The sequence below is a fragment of the Phalacrocorax carbo genome, chromosome 15 (genome assembly GCF_963921805.1).
Source record: "Phalacrocorax carbo chromosome 15, bPhaCar2.1, whole genome shotgun sequence".
Classification (NCBI taxonomy): Eukaryota; Metazoa; Chordata; class Aves; order Suliformes; family Phalacrocoracidae; genus Phalacrocorax; species Phalacrocorax carbo.
In genome coordinates, this window is record NC_087527.1 from 8,322,012 (window position 1) to 8,344,920 (window position 22,909).

At 46.8% G+C, this 22,909-nt stretch overlaps 1 protein-coding gene across 6 annotated transcripts in view; it reads left to right on the plus strand.

Moving 5' to 3' along the window:
- Nucleotides 1-22,909, plus strand: part of SSH1 (slingshot protein phosphatase 1) — a 41,217-nt gene that overhangs the window by 1,252 nt on the left and 17,056 nt on the right. For 2 of the 6 annotated variants that reach the window (XM_064465958.1, XM_064465964.1), the window contains exons 2-5: nt 3,927-3,967; nt 20,028-20,131; nt 21,950-22,014; nt 22,782-22,903. In XM_064465958.1, coding sequence (XP_064322028.1) covers nt 3,927-3,967; nt 20,028-20,131; nt 21,950-22,014; nt 22,782-22,903 — 332 coding nt within the window. The other 4 variants (XM_064465962.1, XM_064465959.1, XM_064465960.1 and 1 more) reach the window with 4 other exon arrangements.

The window sequence follows — 22,909 nt, forward strand, 5'->3', positions numbered from 1 at the left end:
TCCCTGCACCTGCTGTAGCTTCTTCCCCATGAGAAGCTCATGCTGGCCCTTCCTTAAGGCAGCCATGGGCAGTTCCCTGCCGCCGGAGGGGCTCCCATCCTGCTCCACCTTATACCTGTGCGACATCCCCGTGCTGCGCTGTCTGCTGCCACTCCTCGCTGCAGCGCAGCCTGCACCATGCTGCTGCCCTCTCCTCAGCTCTGCTGCTCCGGTACTTCTGCCCCCATAATGCTGTGCTCCACATCCCTGCCCTGCTGGGACAGGCACCCTGTGTGGCCCAGCTCTGCCTCATGGCCCCTTCACCCTCGTACCCCGGACACATCTTCTCCTGCCTCTGCCCAGCCTTGGACTTCTGTCTTCCCTCACTGTAGCTCCTGCACGCAATCCAAAGACAGCTGCACCCTCCCAATTTCTTTTTCTTCTTCCCTGTGCCCCTCTTTTTTCCTTCTAACGCATGACTTTTGTGACCCCCAAAGACAGGCCCAGCGTTTCCCTGCATATCCACCCTCTGCATTTGTCTCCCCCCACCCCCCCCCACCCCCCTTTCCTTTGGTGCTCACTGCCCTTGGCTTTGCTTTGTCCCTGCTCCCGCCAGGTAAACAATCCTATTTGTCACCTGTCAGGTCCCTGTGACTCCCCCGATTAGCCAGTGCGATGGGGGGGAGGCAGGAGGGGACAGTGCTGCAAGGCTCACAGTTCTCCCTCTCCCAGAGGGGCTGCAGGGTTCCCTTTGCATGGCCCTCACTAGAGACGTGACTCATCCCTTCCTTTCGCCAACTGTTTTGCCATAGATCAGTGTTGTGTGGTTTGGGCTCCTGAGGCTGCAGGGACCTGGTGTCTGGATTGTGCTGTGTTCATTGAGAAACTGGGAGACAGGACTTGTGCTTTTCCAAGGGCTTTTCCAAAGGAATTTTGTTGGGTTCTGGTTTAGACAGAGTCTTAAATGAGACCTAGTGGCCACCTCACCACACAGCTGTAAATGAGCTGTAACCCTGTTGCAGGTAGTGGAATTAGACTGGGTTTAACTGGTGCGGGTGGGAGAGGAGTCAAAGCAGTACACCTCTCACCTTGCCGTGTATGTTTACGTTAGACATTGCATTGTGTAGGAGCTATGTCTTCACTATTATTTTTTTCGGTGGGTTGACCATATGAGTCTCCCTTTCCCTCTTGAAAATGTTGCCCCAAAGTTGCCACCTGGCTTTGTCCATGCCAGGGCACTTCTGCCACTGATGTCTGTGGCTCAGGTGTACTTGGGAGGCTCCCAAAGGAAGACATCAGCTCCCGTTCTGTTTGAATGGTTCCTTCTGGCATGAAATACCATAAAAATATAAATCGTCCTTTTCCAAATTCAGCATGTTGTTTTATAGAGTTCATTTGAAAGAAAAATCCCGTCAGAAAGTGCCAGCCTGTTCCCTGGTCTTTTATGATCTTGCAAGGAAAACCATGGCTTTTCAGGGCTTTTATCCTATGTGAATAATTATTACAAGATTTTTTTTAATGGAAAATGTTGTCCATATGACCTTGCTAATTGTGCGTACGCTGCTGCTTAGCTCATGAGCCTGAAGGAATTTATAAAATGGATGGTGCCGCCGGCAAGAGGCTTGTTGACGTGTTAACGTAGCGTGCTGTAAATTCTTAGGAGGAGTGAGTAGTTCATACACACTTGCAAACTTGCGTGCACTTGTTAGCTCCGCTGCCATCTCCCTTCCACACCACCTCCTGCTCTGTGCCAGGTCCTCCAGCCTTGGCTGCACTCTGCACAGCCCCCAGGGAGGGATGCGGATGTAGCTGGTGGAGGTCTGGCCCCGGCGCTGGTGTCAGTGCTGTGGTGGGATCCATGGTGCTGGCAGCTGCGGGTCCATGGCATCATGTGTGGTGCATCGTGAAACCTGCCAGCTCAGAGGGATGCTCTGACCAGAACAAGGCAGAAGCACTCAGCGTGGCAGACAGCAACCTTGTTGTGCTTCTGCCTTGTTTTGGGTTTACTGCAGCTTTTTAATAGAAAATACAGGGAGAAACGACTTTGAAAGCAAGTCAGCTTCTGCAAAAGATGAGCCTGGAGTGGATTCAGGGGCAGGATCTGCTGCAGAGCCTCAGCTGGTGACAATCATGACTTCACAGTCACATTTGTTTAAAAAGGAAGAGTTTTCCTCCCCCTGGTTGCTACATGACAGACCCAAACAAACAGGGAGGGTGACCTTACAAAGGCCAAAATGCTGCCAGTCTTTCCCAGGGCTGGGGTGTCTGCTGGAGGGGGGCATTGGGGCTTGGGGTGTTCCCAGGGCTCTGCCTGCTGCCCCAGCCAGGCTGGCTCTGCGCTGCCACTGCACAGTGTAAACAGACTAAAAATAGCGATGGTATGTTTCTTGCCATCGGCTACAGTCATTTTGGATGGGATTTGTGTATCGCTTTTCCTCCAAATGGCTATATTTCTCATATCTGGTCTGTGCGGTTGCATTTGGGTTTTTTTCATGGCATTACTTGGTTCTTGCAGACTGTAAACACAGCAGCTCCTGTGCTCTCTGGCCTCCTGAGCCTTGACTTGGAGGCGTGGGGAACAGTCCAGGCCTTACACACACACAAAGCTTCAACCGTGAACATTTTACATGAAACTATTTACTTATTTTTTTACTTCTGTGAAGCCACCTGGAAACAAGTATCCCTTACGGTGACCCTTACTTGATGTGGGTTTTAAGCATTGTTGTAGTAAATAACAAAATGTTCCCTGAGTGTTGGCACTGATGGAGCATGATTTCTTAAAGGTTTGTGTCCTTCCAGGTTCATTAGGCACTTGTGTGTTGCAAGTTTGAAGGCTTTCCTACTGCAGGGCTATCTGTAAGATCCCTGCTTTGTTTCTTGTGTCCAAACCGTCAACCATCTCCCTAGTGCAACCTTGACCTCTGACTGGATGCTCCTGGCCCTTCCTCTTCTGTCTATTTACACAGGACCAAAGGAGGAGAATTATCTTTGAGCCTTTTTTTTGGTCATTTCTGGATACAATTAGCCCCAACTCTGTTTTTCATTGATATGGAATTTTGTCCAGAAGCTAATAGAGAAGTTCAAGGTGCTGGCTGGAAAGCATGGCAATGCAAAAATCTTTCTCTCAGAAAGTAGCTTAAGTCAGCTAGCACACTTCTGTTTTAAGGAGAGTAAATAAAGTGAATGTCACCTGAGCAGCCAAATTTGCTACCAGGGGACTTTCTACCAGTGTCTGGTAGAAAAGTGGCCAGTTTAATACATGCCTGCTATCAGAGAAGTGTGTTTAACAGGAAGGCAGCAGATGTAGGACTTGTTGATGACTGGGCAACCAGGTGGGCATCGTCCTAGCCTCGGGACATGTCTTCTGCCAGCGCCCAGATGGAGGTGGCCTTGCTGGTGAGGTGGCAGCTCAGAGATGGCAGAGTGGTCCTGCCGGTTTATGTGGTGGAGTTCCACCTCTGTGCCAGGTTGGGGTTGAGGTGCTGGAGGCTGAGGCGGTTTTGGCTGCAACCACTGGAGGGCACTTGTGCTGTCACTGCACACCCTGAATTAGAGCATTAATTTGTGCCCAGCTCTTCGTTAGCAGTTGTTCACTCGGAACAGGTTCTGCCCTCACGTGTGTGCTCAGTGGGAGCGATGTGTGTGCGGTCTTGGTGACGTCGAGGTTGGCGATCTTCAAACCGATCTGCGCTCTAGGACCAGCTTGCAGGATTAGGACCTAATAGCTCTAAAATCCCCTTTGTCACCCGGCACCGGGTGCTGATGGCATATCTGGCCAGGGAGCCTCATTTATCCCAGCACTGAAAGAAAAAAGTGCGTGGAAAGCAACCACCCAAAACCTGTTACTGCAGGGATGGCTTTAACAAGTGTGGAGATTTTTTTTTAAAGTTGTAGTATGGAAATAAGCAGCATGTAACTTTCTCTGTATCCTTCTTTTCTCCCCTCAGCTGGAGGTTGGCAGTGATGAAGAACGTAAATTAAATGTGAGGTAAGCAGAGCTATTTGGCACTAAACATTGTTTCCACTGTTGTTAATTGTCTGCCATGTAGCTGAGTCCTGATTCCACACTGGACTCCGGCCTTGAGCATGTATGCTTGCCTGGAGGGGATTGCATGGTCTGCAGAGAGCTAAGCACTGGGGATGCTCTCTGCCTTATCAGTTCAGTTTTGAGATGAGCATTTAATGAACCGAAAGCATAAAAGAGGGTTTGTGGGTTTTCTCTTGGTGGGAAGAAACTGGAAAATGGCTCATCAACTCTGACCACAGCACTTAAACTGTTATCACAGCATCTCTGTCTCTGCTGCTGCGCTCTGAAGTTGGGGCTCTGGGTTGGGAAGGGGGATACGCTCCTAGGGTGGGTAGGGGAGAGCTCTGCTGATTCCTGGGTATTAACCGTCAGGAATTTGACTCCTTTGATATTGGGGTTGTGTGGAGCTGCTTTCTTCATGCAAGGGGGAGGAGAGGGCTCTAAGATATGCTGCTGGAGAAGAGAAAGGCTTCTCTTGCTGACGTTGTGCAAAGATCAGAAGTAGTAATGATAAAGCTAGTTTGGTGGGACCCTGGCCTAATGGGGCTCTGGGTAATTATGTGGATTCTTCACTGTAAACCCAGCTGTTGCAGGCAGCTCTTGCCCTCTAACCTTGTAAACCACAATCTGAAAGATAAAGTGTAAAAACACAACAGTGGTTCAGCAGGCTTGGTCTCTTCTTGTTACAATCTTTCTACTTTAATTATCCTGGTTTCAGGTAAAAGCAAAGCCACTCATGCTGCTGCTTGGAGTTTGATCTTGTTGTTTCTGTCCCATTTTATGTTTTGAGACCTGCTGTTGCAGAGATATAAAACTGAGGCACTGGTGGCAGTGGGTTTCTGTTGCAGTCTGATGGAGTGAGGTTAGGACAAAGTGGAGTTGATCTGAAGCCTGGTTGATCTTGTGGTTTTGGGAGCAGCAAGTGGATTTTAGGGTACAGACTGTCTTTACCCTGCAAGTCAAGTCAGAGACCAGAAAAGCAAAGCTGCTTCTTTACAGGAGAGTGTCAGGCCTTGCCATTTCTGTGTCCCGGGGGTGATTTGTCATGGCTGCAGCCTGTCTGGGAAGCCTGGCCTTTGGTAGCTGTCCTGCTTGTGTGCACGTGGGTCAGAAGTGTATGTTTGATTGCTCTGTGGTCTCCTGTGTACAGGTATTTAATGGCAGTCTGTAATGTAATTCATTAGCTTATTTTGTGGAGACTGCATTTTGTATTGGTTAAAGCAAAATTCAGGATTCCTGGTTCTGCTCCCAGCTTGGTTGTGGGCTTATTCCACAATTCAAGGCTGAAGCAGAAACCTGCTGAAGTCATGAATAGCAACGCATATCCTTAATTCTTGTGCTTTTTCCCATGTTGTATTAAATAGTAACACTTAAACAAGCAGTATGATAGCCTCTTCTTTTGTGTTTATGGTTCTTGTGTTGAAAGAAGAAATACAGCTTTATCCCTCTTCATTACAAATGAACTCAGTGATGTACAGATAAGTCATTGGGAGATCATTGGGTCTGTGGCTACCTTTGGTCTGTCTGGCTTTTTGCAAGCCAGGTGTGTACATCCATCACTGACCAGAGAAATTGTGGGGGTAGAAGTAGTGAGACTATGCTTAAAGGCTGATACTTTTCTACTGGCCGCTGGAAAATGCTGCAGCACTTAATTTAGATACGGAGATCCCAAGAGCTTCCACTGTCCTTCAGTCTCCTGGGGCTGCTCTTCCATATATGATTTTCAGGATAAGAATCTGGTAATTAAATCGCTAGGTAGACCTTGAGAATAGGATGGCTCTTGTGCAGAGCCTTTGCTGTACTCAGGGTGAAATGCTGCCAAGGACTGAAGAAAATGTGTGGGCACAGTGCAGATGATAAATGAAGCTCCGCTTGTGGGGAGGTGGGTAGATCCTATCCCCTTCCTGGTGGCAGCTGCTCCGGATCAGTTTGCTGAAACTTCACCCGGTGCCCATGGGGTGGCAGAATTGTTCAACTTCATTCTGCTGCTTCTCCAACAGCTGAGTTCAGATGTCCTCTGAAAAAAACGCAGGAATGGGTTATGATGATATTTGTGAATCTTTTAATCCTGGTCTAGCCTTGGTGCAGACTTAGGTGACAGCTGTGCTTTGTCACATGTGCCCTGAGTGCAGGGGTCTGCAGTCCAGCACCTGACTTTGCAGACCTCAAAGATCCTAATGGTTAGAAAAGGGAAGGGTTGTTAGAAACAAGACCCCATCTTGCTGCCATCTCGAACTGTGTTACGTCGATACAGGATGAATGTGCAATTACACATTTATGACAACCTGCTCATCTGCTTGCTGAACAGATTATTTTCATTCATTCAAAAAATTCCAGGATTTTAATTTGAGATTGCATACTTGGATCTGGTTATATGAGTTTTCTGATATTTTTCTTGGAGGAATGTGTCCGTACCATGGTTTTATAACGAGCCACATGTCTTGCTGCACTCTGGTCTAAGAGTAGCAGCCCTTCCTTATGGCTTCCGTCATTGCAAAGTGCTTTTCTTTCTGTTTTCTCCCAGAAACAGCTTCTACCCTAAAATAGACTGAGGGGACATGTTCTAGGTTCAGCTTTTCTTTCAAAGATATTGTTGCTGTCTGTATTTTCTTAGACATGAATGCACTTTAAAGTCTTCCTTTTCTTTCACTTTCCCAAAATTTTGCAGAAGCCTTGATATGGTAACATCCACACTGTTTCCAGCAGACAGCAAGGAGTCCCTTTTGCTCCCCAGTGGGTAAAGATTCATAGCAGAAGAAGAAGTAAGAGCAGACTCAGATCTAACAGCCCAGTTGGGCTCGGTGCAGCTGGTACAGACAAAAGCTTGCATGTCTGATTCTCTGTTATCTGTGTCTGCTAAAATATTCCTTTCTGAATGCCTGTCAGCTGTGGGATGTTGTGGCTTGATCCCTTTTTTTCCCTGATGACGCAGCGCACCCGCAGGACCTTGAGACATCTCGCCCAAATCTTAATAAAACTACTGGCACAGTTACATCAAGTCCATGGGAGTGTGCATTAGCTTAGAGTTAAGCACAGCCTTAAGTTTTACAAGATTGGGGTCCACTGAGTTCAACACAAGCCTTGTGTGCACGGTGCCTGCCACCTTATCACGGAGCCACGTTGTGCCCTTTTAGCTCAGAGCAACCTCAGAGAAGATGATATCAAGTGCGGGGGAGACAGAACAGAGCTGAGCTCTTTTCAAGGAGACTGCTCTGGGAGCATGGGGTATGTGCTTTTTGGTGCAACCCGATTGACTTTCATCACTCGCCGTTGGCTGGCTCTCTAGCACCAGGTCAAGGGAGATGTTTTACAAAGGCACTCACGTTGTGAGTGTTGGCTGTTTCTCAGATGTAGTTGGCAAATGCAGCAAGATAATCACTGGTTTTAATTACAAACACAAGTAAGTTTGTTTAGCCAGTCATTCTGTAATCTCTGCCATTATTGGCTTTCCAATAGCAATCTGAATGTGGTCAGAAACAGGGCTGGGTGAGTGTTTTCGGGCACTCTGCAGGAAGATGGAGGTTGAACTGCTGCAGAAAGGCCTGGGAGTTAGTCGTCTCCAGCCTCTCTGATCAAGCCTGAAGATCGTTATGGAAAGAACTGTTCTTGTTTGGCACCACTAAACCCAGTTTTAAGAGCTGGCAAGAGCAGCTGTGGGAGGTAAAGGTTTTCACGCTTGGGCTTATATACATTTGCAGAGTCTTCTAATGGCATATGCTACTCTGCTGCCTTTACGTGCTGCATGGCCACAGCCGAGCATAGAGACCCTGTGTTGAGAGCACTGCTTGGAGCATCCAGTGTCCTGCCAAACAGAGAGGTGGTAGAGGAAGAAGAGGAGACTGGGTGTCTTCCGCTCTTTGCTGTTGCCATCCTGTGCGCCCTTTCTTCCATCTGCAGCCTGGCAGAGGACTATTAGCTCATCTTTTGAAATGCTCAGAGTGAAGTGTTAGGTCTGTTTGGTTTTATTCAGCATTAAAATGTTTCAGCTGTAAAAGTCACAGCTGTTGAGCTCTGAGGAGCCTTTGGTGGTTTGTGATGGGTAGAAGATGTCCCCCTTGCTTTTCTTCTTACTCACCTTTGCGTTTTGCATGATTACCTGGCCAGGAATGAACATGTTCCACCACACTTGGTTTGATAACCAGCTCTACCGTTCCTTTAGTTACTGCTTTTTTGTTGTAGTTTAATGAAGGAAATAATCTCTTTTGAAGGTAGTGGAGTTACACTGGGCATTGGTTTGAGTTGTTTTTGTGTTTGCTGCAGGAATTAGGTGGAGCCCTCAGGTTGATGAAAACAACCTTTGCAACTCAGGAGGGATAATTGCTGCATACAGACTCTTTGCAGAGCATCATCCTGGCTGGCACATGCAGAGGACTCATAAGGAGGCTGTTCGGTTAAAATTGCTGTAGTAAACCAGATTCCTCGCTGGTGCTACAGCTGGCCTCTTCAGTATGGAAACTTGAAGAGCAAATGCAACTGCAGCCTGCTGTTGGGGCTGTTCTCCATGCAGCTGTGTGTTTGCTCCGCACAGCTGTCCTTCTGCGCTGCACTGAGTGCCCACCACAGCTGGGGATGTTTATACATTATACTTTATTGCATATTATATTTTAATGCACCAAAAATTATTTATTAACACCTTGATCTTTAACATTTTTAGGGATTCAGAGCATGTTTTGCTGGAGGTAGCATTGAGCTTGTATCCACAGCTTTGCATGGCCACGTTTGTGGTACTGGGAAGATGCACGGAGCTGGGGCAGCTGTCTTGAGGATTTATTTGTGGGGACAGCAGCTCAGTACATACTTGACAAGTCCTGTTTGCTGCAGTATTTATTGTCTCCCAGTTATTTGGTGGGATATCTTGGGGCAGAAGTTGCTGACTTTATTAACTGTTCAAAACAGGACGCTGAATCACATCCTGGCAAGGCTGCAGCATCCTGCCTTAGCGTGCTCCATACAATGGAGAGGCAAATTCACAGCCTCGTGACCCTCAGTAACTTTCTGGTCCGTAGGTGTGGCCATCGAAGCTGATGGAGATATAATTAGGCCTTTACATTTTGTGGTGGGTTGTGTGGGGATGTTCAAAGACTGTGGAGCAGGGGAAGCATGCACTTTTTTAAGATCTGGCCTTTCCAGGAAACTGTTGCTGACTTTAAGTTGAGCAACGCGAGTTTACTTGGACGTAGGTAGAGTAACAGCAAGAGGTCTGCCAGTTTGAAGGTGTGGTGATCAGACTCTTTTCAGAATTGAATATAAATCTCCTTTCCTTTTTCTCTCCCCCCCCCCCCCCCCCCCCCCCCCCGAAATCTTAGCAGTTTGGCAAAAAACCAAAACTGGCCCTGTTATCAAAGGTACTGGCTTTGCACTGAATTTTTTTTACTGTAAAAGGCCAGTGTGGTTACTGTTTGTTTAGGTGTTAGAGCTGGGTCAGAAAAATATTTTGGTTCCAAATGCCTCTTGATTTTAAATACCTTAATCTTTGATAATCACTTGCCAAGATCTGTGAGTCAGGGATTTCTCATACAAATCAGAGCTGTGGTCTGCCTGACAAGTGCTCTTAAGACTTTTTTGGAAAATGTGAAATGGACAGAACCCCTTCGTAGTCATGGCTTTACTTTTAATGAAGAGAGTGTTGAGTTTATTATTTCCCAAACATTTACACATCCCTCTGCAGCATTTGAATCCCTGATGGTGCTACACAAAAAAAATCAGAAAGCAAAATAAGCCAGAAGTAAGCCCAACCTCAAATGGATTAGGATGCAAACTGCATCCGTTAGTTGTTTAGGTTTATCTAGGATCAGAAGGACTCTCCTCTGCAGAGCTTGCTTTCCCAGTCTGAAAGTTTGAGTTGCAGTCCAGGTAGAAGTCAATGACATTGAGCTTGTGCAGCCCAGACAGATCTGCATCAGCTCTCCATAACTTGAAGTATGAATATCCATAGTGGTGTGAACTGGCAGTGGTTAACGGCTTTGCTGGAGCTGTTTGTGCATGTAGATGTCTTCCCCTTGCGGCCATTGCAAAGGTTTATCTTTTGCTACACGAGAGGTAGGTTTCCCTGCCTCCTTCCTGGGACAGGAGCAGGAACACAGACCATGCTTGCAGAGGAGCCGGTGTGCTGTGTGCTTGTACCCACCTCAGCTGGTTCTTGCCGTTGGTATGGCAAGGTATTGCCCATTGCACCCAACTGTCCCCAAAGTCCTGGTACTGATGTAGCATTCATTGTAGGACCCGGAGTCTGTGCCTGACGCTCATCTCGCTAGCACAGAGACCCTGTGCAGAGGGACTCACCAAACCCACAAACCTGCCAAAACCACATCAGCTCACCTTGAAGAAGTCCTTGCTGCAGGAATTGCTAGTGAAGGCAGCTGCTGGGGGATCTGTGGTGGTGTGCTGCTGACTGCTGGGCAGAAAACCTCTGGGGCTTAGGATCAGGGGCCAAGGCATACAGAAATGCAGGGAACGGGACAAAACGTCCCTTTCAGATCTTCCGGAAAGTTGCCAGGTTGTTTGCCCTGTCTGCCATCGAAATGGTCACGTCCAACACTCGCATCCCTGTGGTGACTGCTGCCCGTGGGGCTGCTCACAGTGTGTGGGCATCTCCCTGCCAGCCCTGTAAACCTTCTTGGACTTATGGATATCTGCTTCTCTCTGAAACACTGATTCTTCTTGTAAAAGATGGCTTTGGAGTGGAGGGGAAAAAGAAGGACGATCCTGAGGTTTTTACCAACACTTTTCTGTCTTGAAGTAGCTTTGCCCCTGGTTGACAGTATCCTAATTTCTGGGGTGCACCTCCTCCCCATGGGACAGTGGCTGCATACCCTCGGCGGAGCTGGGAAGGCATGCTGCGGTCTAGCTAAACACTAGAGGGGGTGTCAGGGTTGAGCTAGAGCTTTTCTCGCTCTGCTTTTACCCCATGTGATCTATCTAGATTTATTTTATTTTATTTTTACACATTACCAATGTGTCAAGTACTCCCTGGTCTTTGCTGCCTTTTTTGGAGTCATTCTGAAACCCTGCAGCTAAGCTATTTTTTGGGTTGCTCTGCTACCACTGCCTGCAGGGTTCTCAGTCATGCTTCCTATGCCGTTGTCTGTGTCCTGGCTGACCCTCGTGCACACCACTTGGAAGCTGCTTTCTTAATCCTTGAAACTATTATTCACCTTCATTTTCTTTTCCAGCAGTGCTGTTGGAGAGTTTCCACTTGTTTCTCTGGTCTGTCTCTGGGAGACACCACTGAGTGGGTGAAGTGGGATGATTTAAGAAAATCATTTAAAGGATTAAAACAATGAGTTGGTGGGAGGAATGCGGGAGGATCGGCCCATGTGCTGACAGCTTGGCTGGGGAGGAGGACAGGAGCAGGATTGGTTCCTGCCCAGGAGCGCGGGCAGGAGGCTCTGCCTTTGGTGTGCCCTCCACAGCAGGACCCTGGGGGCTGGCATCGTCACACCTCTCCTTTAGCTTGCACCACAGCTCCAAGACACCTCCCCAGCACTCCCAGACCTGTGATCTGTCCTGCTCCCTACCTGCAGTCCTGGAACAACTATTGCAGTAACATGGCAACCACAACATCCATAAAAGTGACCTGTAGGAAAACACAGGGTGTCTTTTGGGTCTTTTAGTGTGGGGAAAGAAGGGAGCCAGTGTTTTGGGTGGTCTGAGGGAAGTCAGCTATTCCAGGATGCTGCATGGCAGAGGGTGCACTAGGCTGGAAAAACAGTGTTGTTGCTAGTGCTGGGACCTCTGTATGTGCCTCTCACCCTGCCCTGGGCTGGCTGCCACCTTCCCTAGCCTTGCCCTTTGAGCCTGTGAGTCTAGGCAAGTGTGAGGCACTCCGTGTAGCTGTATGGAGCAGCACTGCTCAGCCCTCGCCGCAGGGTGGGCCGTTGTGGGGCTGCCACAGAGGGCTGAGCCTCCTGAGACAGTGGCTATCACAAAAATGACATCATGTTTTGGTGGGAATCTCAGAAATGCTTGTTGTGATTCAAACGGTTAGTTCCAAGCGCATCGCATAGCTGGGTGATGCTGTGATCAGCCTCGTGCCTTTTTGAACTCTGCGATTAATGGGATGAGCAAAAAGGATTTCTTCTTCCTTGTGAAACAATCTCTTATTTTATTTGGCTTTTCACCATCCAAGTACTAGGGCTTCCTAGAATTTTCTCTTTCCTGGCCATTTGGGAGCTGTTCTGCTAACTTACTTTGTGCAAGTCTGCTGGAACGAGGAATGATCCTGCTAATTTGTTTGCTTCCCTCTTCCTGCCCTTTCTCTTGGACGGTTTATCTGAGCTGCTCCTGTGTTGCCTGTAGGCACAGCCTCGGTTGTGCTCTGCCCTTGGAGCCGTGTGCCACCCCAGTGTGGGGTACGCGTGGCTGACCCGGTTTGGCTCCGTGCAGAGTTGGGGCAATTGCTGCTCAAGCCCAATGCATCGCTCACCCGGTGCGCAGGAGCGGCTGGAGGCACATCATCAGCAGTCTATTTATGTTAGGAAATTAGCTTTTGTGGGCTTCATGATTGATTTCATTTTTTTCTTTTTCCTCTTTGTGCTTGAGGAGCGTTTGTATCTGGTGCTGTGAATGACCCGCAGTGTCTCAAACCCTTCTTAGCATTCTTGCACTGTGGATGTGGCCCACGCCTTTCAGCTGAACAATACATGCTCAGACTCCCCTTTTGTTGCTGTGCTGCTAAAAACACGAAAGTGAAGCCTGCTGGGTCTTCCTGCCTGCCTGTCTCGCTCTTCTTTGAAATAGATGGGGAGATGTTTGCCTCTGTGGGGAGGCATTACAAGATCCCCCCAGTGGGGGCTGCTGCCTAGCCCCCTTGCAGGCAACTTTTTGCAGTTGTGTGATGGTGCCCCAGCTGCCTGTGAGGAAGGGGAGATGTTCTCCGTGTGTCTGAAGGAACATCAGACCTTGCTGTGGTTCGCAGCTTACGTTTTGGGTTTCTTCTTGGGGTGACTTGTTTTCAGCTCAGGAAGTCTTGAGAGTGGTGGCTTTCTAACAAAGCCACACCCTAACATAGCCATAAGTATAGAAAGAGCTTTCCTGCCTCACGTATTTTTGTAATAAAATAGTATTTCAGAAGACAAACATTTCCAAAAGTTGCCCTGAAGGTAGCTGCCTCCGCCTGAGATGCATCACGGAGATTTTTGGCAGAGCACCGCAATCCAAGTGATGCTGGCAGCTCTCGCCAACTTTAGCAGGTGTAGTGGGCACCTGCAGTTCTGATTACAGGTCATTTTATCAGCATATCACAAAGTCTACACATGTATGCAATAGCACTTTGTTTTAAAACAGCATTGCATGTGTTGAAACTGGGTCATTCCCAGTCCTGCTGCATGGGGAGCACTCTGCTCATCCCTCTGCTCCGCAGCCCGCTCTGTGTTAAGCAGGGATGGTTGTGGTGATACACTCAGCAGCTGTATTTGTAAAGGTAATTCCTTTGTGTTTCACTTAATCTTTCTGTGTCACTGGACTCTGCATGACTGGTGTGTGACACAGAGCAAACGCCACGTGGAAACACACAATGCACTTTTTTAAAAGCATGAGAAATTACTTGGGCTGCTTTTAAAGGGTCTCATTTCTGTTTCTCAGGTTGTACAGTAACATGCAAGCGAATAGCTTTGAAGTTCATTTTTCCCTGGTGCTGTTTTGTGTTGCTCAGACAGACCCCTTCCGAAGGCCCCTTTCTTGGTCAGGAAGCGTTATCTGATGTGCCTGCCATCAAGCCAAAGCAAGCAGTCAGTGTGCTTTAATTGTTGGCTTGGCTTGGGAAGCAGGGGCCACGCAGCTGCCGCCTTGTCTTCCTGCTGCTACTTTCCCCGCATCTTCCTTTCTATTTGATGTGCTCATTTCCAGTTTCATTGATGTTGCTATTTTGGTGTGACTGTGCGACAGCCCTCTGGCTCACTGCAATGGTGTCCTGTCTTAAAATCCACCCTCTGGCATGTTGAGGGCCTGGCTGGGCTGCGGGAGCATCCGAGGGGACTGGCTGGGTCCTCGAGCTGTGGCACCATGGCAGAGAGGTGCACCGGGAAGGCCCCTCTCCAGGGCTGCATTTTGTGTTCTTGCTTAATTGCTTTGAGACAGCTGGGCTTTTTCCAGACTGAGCAGAAAACATGGGGGGAGAATAGGGGGAAAAAATCAGTTCTCTTCCTCCTTATCAAAGGAGCTGTGGAAAAGGGAAGTGTGCTTAGTTTTGTGGAGCTTGGGAGGCCTGTTTTTTCCTCACCTTATCAATTTGGAAATGTTTTGAGCAGAAGATGCCATAAAATGCAAGGAACTGGGAGGCACTGCTATGTTCATGTCTTCATAAAATTGCGACCAATTTTGAGAGAATATTCTCTTTTTTTTTTTTTTTTCCCTCCTAAAACACAGACCTGGTTGCAGGAGGGCACAGAGAAAGGTCTGCATGCAGTGGGTAGGAAGAGCAGCATGAGCATGTCTGCTCCTAACCACGGCATTGATGGATGTTCGGGTGAGGGGTTTCCTGCTCCAACGCTGCATCTGGGCAGCCTGCTGGGCAGATGAGCCCAGAGGCCATTGCTGTCCCCTGAGTGCTCTGGCTCAGCCCTGATGGATAGATGACCTTCTCTGCCCCCGCACCATGCGTGAGTTGTGTTCCATTAATGAGGGGGAAATTAAGAAACTTAATTTGACAGAGATTTAGTGCCCAGAGAGCGTGATGGTGTGGCCCTGTGCCTGGGCAAGGCTTCACTGCAGAATTTTTCTGGAACATGGAGCTCTGTGCCTGAGCTGCACAAGTACATGGTAGATAAACAACACGGGAGTTGCTCAAGATAAAAGGTGAAAGAAGCAAAGAAAGCTCTAGGTGGGAGTGGATATCTTGAAAGAACATCTGGAATATTATGTCCTTGGGAGAGGAGGATATAACTTAAATGTAACGGCCAGGCAGAGGTGACCTCTGGATGTTAGCTGAAGCAAGCTTTGACCCATCAGGTACATGTGCCTTGGTCCTCTGTGGTGCTGGGCTGCTCCTGAGGACAGCCTGTGCCCGGGTGTGTGAGGAACAGCTCCCCTTTCTACTCCCTGAGCTCCCTACCCTCAGACTTGCCTCTGGCTGGAGTGTGGGACTGTCTGTATCCCCGAGGAAAATGCAGAGCAAGGCCACACAGAGTGGAAGTCTGCTCGTGTTCACTACGTGAACTCAGCACTAAGATATGCTCTAAGAGTAGAGCTGTAAGCAAGCATATCTGAACAGCACTTGCACTAAACGGGCTTCTCGGTTGTGGTCAGTGGCAAACACAAAGATAACATGTTCATTATGGCTCCAGAAATACTGAGGGTCGTTGCAGGTGAGGTGATAAGCCAAGTTCCTTGGGCATCCTGTGCACTGAGAGATCCTGCAGCAGTTGTGGGAGCAGCAGGGATACCCAGCCAGACGCAAACTGATATTTCTGTGTTCTGCCTTTTTTAGCTGGATACTATTTTTTAATTCTTAGACTAGCAAGGGACTGCTGAATCAGCCTCAGGCTTGGCTGTGTCTTCCCAGGGAAAGTGGTTTTCTCTACTGACTTCTGTGTATGGATATTTATTTTGAGATGAGTTACATAGCTATAAGATATATTAATAGAGTGTTTTCTTGTATCCTGCAAGATGATTACATCTTATGTGAGATTTCCGGTTAAAACAGGGAACTCAAAATACCCAAGGCACACGAGGTTTCTTCCTGGGACACACCACAGCTTGAGCCACAACAGCAAAGCAGGCTGCTTAGGGAAAACTATTCTGTGCCTGGCAGCTGGCTTCCAACTCGCTCTGTCTGTCCAGTAACGCGAGGAGCTCTGCCTCTTGTTGCGAAACCCGGTATTTTTAACAGACTGCTTATTGGCATTTGTAGACCCGGGGGGCGGCATTTTGTAAGAATTAAAAGGCACTGCCTATTGTGTTCTTGAGCAACTTGAAATGTAATTGATGTGTGTTGCAGCCATGCTCTTCTGGAGCTTTCCCAAAGGGGAAGAAATATTTCCTTTTCAAGTTGAGCAGCACGGAGCCAATGGATGGAGCAAGGGACAGTGAAGTAGGAGATGCTGGAGCCTGCTCTCAGCGGTGCTGTGGCCATTAAGCACCCTCTCCTTGCCAGCCCCTGGATGCAGAAGGGCCCCTGCTTTATACAGTAAAGCACCACAGCTGTCAGTACGCTCCCAGTGACACCCTCAGCATTTCCCAGATGCTTGTAAGCATAGGTTTTTACCCGCCTTAGGGGGTTAATGCTGTTAGTTTGGTAAGCTGAGTTTATGGAGTGGCAGTACTGATCTGCAGCTGTACTGGAGCACCAGGGTCCTGGGGTTGTCTCAGAACTCATGGGGTCTGCATTTATTTGAGAGTCTGAAGTGACTCCTGTAAAGTAGCTGTGCTGCTCAGGGTTCCTGGAAGGACATCCAGGGAATGGGTGGTTTCAGTTGTGCATGCCAGTCAGGCCAGGTAAAAATTGGACAGAAAGCTGCTTCTTCCCCTGGTTAGGCTAGTGGTACTGGTGAGACGTGAGCGTGTGGTTATGGCTTATGCCTAGAGAAGGAATTAATCAGAGATCTGTAAGAAACATGTGTTCAGTGAATTTGATTATAGCTAGCCACTAAAAAATACCAAGCCACCTGAAAGACTTTCTTGTTCAGTAGTAGCTCAGTAACTTGAGACTCACTCTGAAAATCAAACCATGGTAGCCACACGGTAAGCGAAGCAGCATTTTAATTTGACAGCTAATGCCTTTGTCATATGTATATTACAGTGGTGGCATGCAGTGTTTTAATTGTAATGAAATGAACCGGCATTAAGTCAGTATGATACTTATTATCTAGTCCTGTCCCAGGGAACATGGACTTTCTGTGGCGATGGGCTGCTTTGCTTTGGGGTTGCTGATGGGCGCTGCGTTGCCTTCAGAGCATGTGGGAGGAAGCAAACAAACAAGTCTGGAGGAGGGAAATGATTAGACAAGCCTCAGCTGGTTTTTTCCCCTCTTGAATGGCCCTCTTTCATCAGGATATGTTAGGACAAGTGCTTTTTCAAGCCAGGATATCAGTTGAAGACAGAGTGTTCTGTAAAAGTCATCCAGTTCCTGGGTAGCATCAACAGGCGCAATTTCTCTGCTCCGCACAGAATATACGGTCAACCTTTTCTTTTCCTTCTTTTTTTTTTTTTTTTTATGGGTTTAGAAGCAAAAGGATGTGAGTTTTACAGCTAGTTATGAATCTTTTCGAATTTACTGACTTCTGTCTGACTCTTGGGCCAGCACAATGCTTCTGCTGTTCAAAGAAAACCAGTCCAAATTAGTATGTATAAACCACTCGTTTTTATGCTGCTAACAAATGCTGCTTACTAGGGCATTTATCACTGCTGCTGAGGGTCAAAAGTTGGCAATGTTCTTTAATGATAGGATTTTTCTGTTCTTTAGGAGATTTTTTTTTTAAAAAGGCTGGAGTTTTAATCACGTACTGGAACTGCAGGATTTAAAAGGGTTTTTTAAAACTGGGTTGGAATATTGTGCCTTGCCTTTTTCTCACTTTTATTTTGTTAGTTGTCTTTTAGAGCAGTTGTATGAAGTGACTGAGAGCAAAGAGTGTTCCTGGAGCAGAGATAAGGGACGGCGTTGGGTAATGTTGCTGTTTCAGTATGGTGGAAAATATGAGATTTTTCAAAGAGGTGCTTGGTTGTGTTGCCTCTGTACGACACCGTGCTGGTTGTATGGAAATGAGAGCTTACGTGGAAGCTGGGGAGTGCTGGGGTGGTATGGGCAGTCTGAGTCACGGCAAGCCGCGCTTTTTAAGGTTAGTGCACAGGAAACAAACATTTAAATTAAAAAATAAGTCTTGCTCTCAACAGGTTCTTTGGCTTTGCTTTTCGGTTCACTTCCATGCAGATGAATACATGGTGACAAAAATTTTGCTCTGTGGGTTGTCCTTTTCCTGCAATCGCTTTCTGCTCCTGCAGTGCAGCTTTCTCATTTGCCTGCGTCTGGGAATATTCTGCTTTATTGTAAAAGATTTCCTGGCTGCAGGAGAGGAGAACATCAGGTGAGATGGACTGTCCGAGCAGGAGTTACCGATGCCTTTGGGAAGGAGCTCTGTCTCTTCCAAGGTTTTTCCTGCTGTAGAAATCCCAGTCAGTAGTTTATTAGGGATAAAAGAATATCCTTTGGAATATTTTTTTCAAAGAAAAATTTCCCCAAATTCTTGGGACAGGAATACTGTGAATTAACTCCCTGTGTGTTATCTAACCCTTCCCTTCCTCTTGCTGAAAAAACCAGATGAGTGCACGTGAAGCTGGTATCTATCTGAATATCCTATACATTGTGTTGGTGTCACTGCTTTTGTGTAATTTTTGGCCTTTTTTAATGCTTTCCTGTGAGATCTGGTGTGCGAAGGAAACAAGACTCTTCCTGGCTCACTTACAGAATGAACCAAATTCCCGTTTGCAGAAATTCTTGCTGTTAGCTTGTGTGCCAGGCAGAGCAGAGCCGGTGTTTCGGATCGCAAGCAAACTCTGCGTGGCTCCTCTTCACACACAGCTTGCTAGCGAAGTGAGTGGTGAGTGCTAGAATACTGAGGGAGTGTAAATGGAGAAAAGCTTGTTTTAATTAGAGCGCAGTTGTCCTGCTGGCATTTTGTTGATCTGATATATGACTTGGAGAGCCTGGAACTTAGGTGGGAATTTTAGTTCACTTTTTAAAAGCAACTGAAAGCTGAAACTTAAACCTGATCCAGATTTTTCTGGGAATTTTGCATCTTGAAGATTCAGTTGGAAAAATGAGGAAGCTTTGCCTGGGAACCTTGGTTGTGTTCTCAGAGAAGGGAATGCTGAACTTGCAGTAAAAGCTGAGAAGATGTGAAATTCATGTCTGTCATTACAAAAACACTAAGGTAGAGTGGAGCATTAGTGTTCACTTCTGCCCAAAGGCAAAGACCCCAGATGAAGTACAGAACAGGCGAGTGCTGGGAGTAGTAACTCCTGTGGGACCGTTTTCTGTAGCATAAGTAACTCCCGTGTAGTACAGTCTCGTAATGGAGCATTTCTATTTAGTAGATAGCAGACAGTAATTAATGATGATCTACGTTTGGAAGTGTAGGGTGGCATAAAATTGGGCTTTGTAAAAAGGATTGTCTCTTGTGATGTTCTGAGCGGTGTAGGAAATGCAGTGTAAGCAGTTACTGTGGCAACTAAAAGGTAGCTTAGTAGATGTTCATTTTCAGCCTTGTGGGAAATGCGAACTTTACCGCTTATGTCCAAGTCTATTTCTAAAATGCTCGTGAGTGCATTATGGTACTATGTAATTAGGCTTGTGCTGGTGCTTACTGTAACTACTGATTTTGTTCAGCCTCCTCTTTAGTTATGTACTGGGGCCTGTGTGTCGTTGACTCTGTGGAAATATCATTATGTATTTGCACATATTGTGACCTGCCTCCTTATCAGTGGTATTTTCCAGGATGGCTGTGTAGCGTTTCTGTTTAGCGAGAGCAAAGCAAAATCTTTGCTATTGTGTCAGTTGTTTTTCTCCCTGAGGTTTCAGTGCAGTTTCCTTTCTCTTGTGATGTGCAGGTTTCATCTGCCCTCCCTTCCTCTTTAAATCTACAGACAACTTATGGTTGCATGTTCTTGTTTTTGCATTCCAAAGAAATCTCAAGAACTGAAATTAGTAGGAACTGATTGACTCAGAACCTGATCTTCAGTTATTTTACAGGTCTAAGCCTGTAAAAAATCTTACCCTCTACTGTTTTTAAGTTGCAGAATTTGATAATCAAATGATAAAGTCATTTCCAGCCCATGACAGCTCAGGCAAGTATCTCCTGCTGTGGCCAAGTAATAAAATGTTGGTGGAAAATGCCACATGAACAATCCATTAATAACCCTGGAGCCATGCCATGAAAGTGGCAGGATCAAACTTTAGGAACAGCTTCTTATGGCAAAATCCTACGATGTTTTAGTGAGGGGAAGCCCTTCTTCGCTAGACATACACACCTGAGCGTGCATTTTACTGATATTTCCTTTCAGTTGACTCCCTCTGTCATTTGTTTTCCAGCCTAAGCGAGAGCTTTTTCATGGTGAAAGGCGCAGCCCTTTTCTTACAACAAGGAAACAGCTCCCAGGGCCAGCGAAGTCTCCAGCATCCTCACAAACATGCAGGTAGTGGATTAAACCACCTACTGAACTCCTTTCTCCCTCTTGCTGTGCTGCTCATCCCATCCATGAGGACTGGGTGATAGCATGCCTGGGTGGGTGGATGGCTCCTCAGATTGTCATAGTGGGCCTTGTACAACCTGCTGAGTAAAACCAGGTTTTCAGCCCACTTGATTCGAATGGGAATGCATGATTATTGAGCCTTTGTTTGAACTTTTGTTGTTATCTTGGCACTGTAACTGGAGTAGAAATTTATTCTCTGCGGACGTTATGGTATTCAGCATGGCATTCTTTAGGCAAGGAAGCCTGCTGAGCCAGAAGGTCTGTGCTGAATATGTATCCCTGTTTTCTATAGCCGCAGATGAAGAAACGTCACTTGTGCTTCAGTGATTTGATCTTTGCCTTCCCCTTTGGCCTGTGGGGAGGAAAATTGGATGGGCTGAGTCACAGGGCCTCTTCTGTAGTTATCGAGGTACTGATTCAGCACGGCAGGGACATTTCTCCGAGTGTTCTCCCAGCTTCCAGTAATCTGAAGCTTGGGACTTTCAGTGCCAGCTGACAGCATTTGCTCTTTCGAAACTACCTGTTGCTGGTTTTGTTTGATGTTGCCGATAAGAGTGAGGAATGTTTTAACAGGATTTGGGTCCCTGGGTAGACATGTATTTCTTAGCTCTTTATATACCCTTTCCTGGTTTCAGGAAAATCCCCTTTTCAGTTAACTCATCACAATCTGGCCTGAAGAGTTTATTGCAGTTGAAGAACAGATTGTCTTTCTTCCCCCAGTCTGCTCTAGTGTGCCAAACTGTTGGGAAGAAATGGTAGGGAGTTGTATGGTGAACATACATAAGGACTGATAAGCAGACAGGGGGTTCAGGAAAGTGGATTCTACTGACCCAGTGGTTTTATGCCTTTTGTGTTTGACAGTTTTGGAATAAGTGATTACTGAGAAAGAAGAAATAAGATCATCGGGGCATTTTGAGAGCAGGAGCATGTGGGAAAGGCACAGTGTGGTACTGTGTGTCTGCTGCTTAGTAAACACTCAAAGCACAAAGAGGGTGTTTGAATGCCAAGCTTGGCTTTGGGTTTCTTTAATTGTCAGCAATTTCATATATCCAGCAAACATCCTACGGAAGGAATTTTATCTTGTATGGAAAGTTATGAGTGCATTACCAAGCTATTAGATGTGAACTTGTTTTGTTTTCTTGTAGATTCCTTGTTCCTTTCCCTTGCTTTCACCAAACAGAAATGTACCCATTGCCCTAGAGCCTAAGGGACTTTTTGCATGAGCAGCACTTTGAGTTAGAAGGGATCCATCACCCAAACCAGGCCACTCCTGCAGCTCTTCCTCTGCAGAAGTTTCTCATGTTCAGATATACCTTCCATAAGGCCAGCGGGCTGATCCCATGATACTATGCGTGTTTCACAAGTCAAAATTTTTCGTTTCTCCTTTGTTCCGTGTTTTTTTTTTTTTAAGTCAGAGTTGTTCCTTCTGCTTCTTCCTCCCATGTCCTCAGTGCCCATATCTTTCTGTCTTCTCTGAGATGCTGTAACAGGAATAGTATCATCATTTGTGCCAGTTACAGGTGGTCTCAATGTATTTGGTAGCTTCTAAATACCATACGGTCAAGTTCTCACACAGCCAGATAATGCTCATCCAAGAACCATATTTCTGTTAGAATTCTGTGGGATAGCAAAGTTAATTGGCCTCCCTTAAATGGTATCTTTTGACTTAGAAACATCCCATTTCATTAAAGGTCAAGACTGCTGATGCTTAGTGCAGCAAGTGAGAGACCCTTTACTATTATTTCTCTGCTTTCTCTGCAGGTGATTTGCCCCAGCACCTCCAGGTGATGATCAACCTCCTTCGCTGTGAGGATAGGATCAAACTGGTAAGAAAAGATGTGTTTTCCTGCTCTCCTTTCTGTTGGAGGCATCTGAAACAGACCTGCAGAGGTTCATGAAAAGCCTTGGCAAATCCTAGGTTTCAGAGTCAGCTTAACTCTGTGCTGGTTGCCAGCCCTACCGCATTTTCCTGCCCACTCCTTTTGCCCTGGTCCTTATGTCCAGGTAATGAGTTGGGTCAGGAAACTGACCTGTCTGAAGTGTTTGTTTTGTTAGATTTGATTTTCCAGTCAGCTGGCAAGTGCCAGGAGAAGAGACAGGAGCTTGCTGATGCTAGTGGACACTCTTAACTCAGTCTTGAAATTGCATCCAAATGGGGCTGGGCTTTCGTTTAAAATCTGCAGAAGCTGTAAAAGCCACTGCAGAAAAGCCTGTCAGTTATCCCCTCCAGCATGACTAACATATTTCAGTGAAGGCTTGTGAATGGAAGAATCCTCTGAGCCTGCCTCTGTTCTCAGTTCAGTGCATGACCAATATTTTTACCAGCTTTCTAGTTGAACCTCTTTAGAACTTGAGGTTCTGTTTTGTATTTGTCCAAACTGGGCAGGTAATCTAGGCTAATCTTCTCCCCACCTGATGCCAAGACAAACTGGCAACTAGCATTGCTGGAAGATGGACTGTCTCTCCCAGTGTCTTTCATACTGTAGCTAAATAAAGCTTTTGGGCAGAAGTGCACCTTAAAAAAACACTAGGCAGCAATGGAAGTAATAATTATCCAAAAGCTAGTTTGCAGAGCTTGATGACCTTTTTCTAGGCTGTCCGTTTGGAAAGTGTGTGGACAGACCGAGTCCGGTACATGGTGGTTGTGTACAGCAGTGGACGACAGGACACGGAAGAGAATATTCTGCTGGGTGTGGATTTCTCCAGCAAGGAGAGGTATGC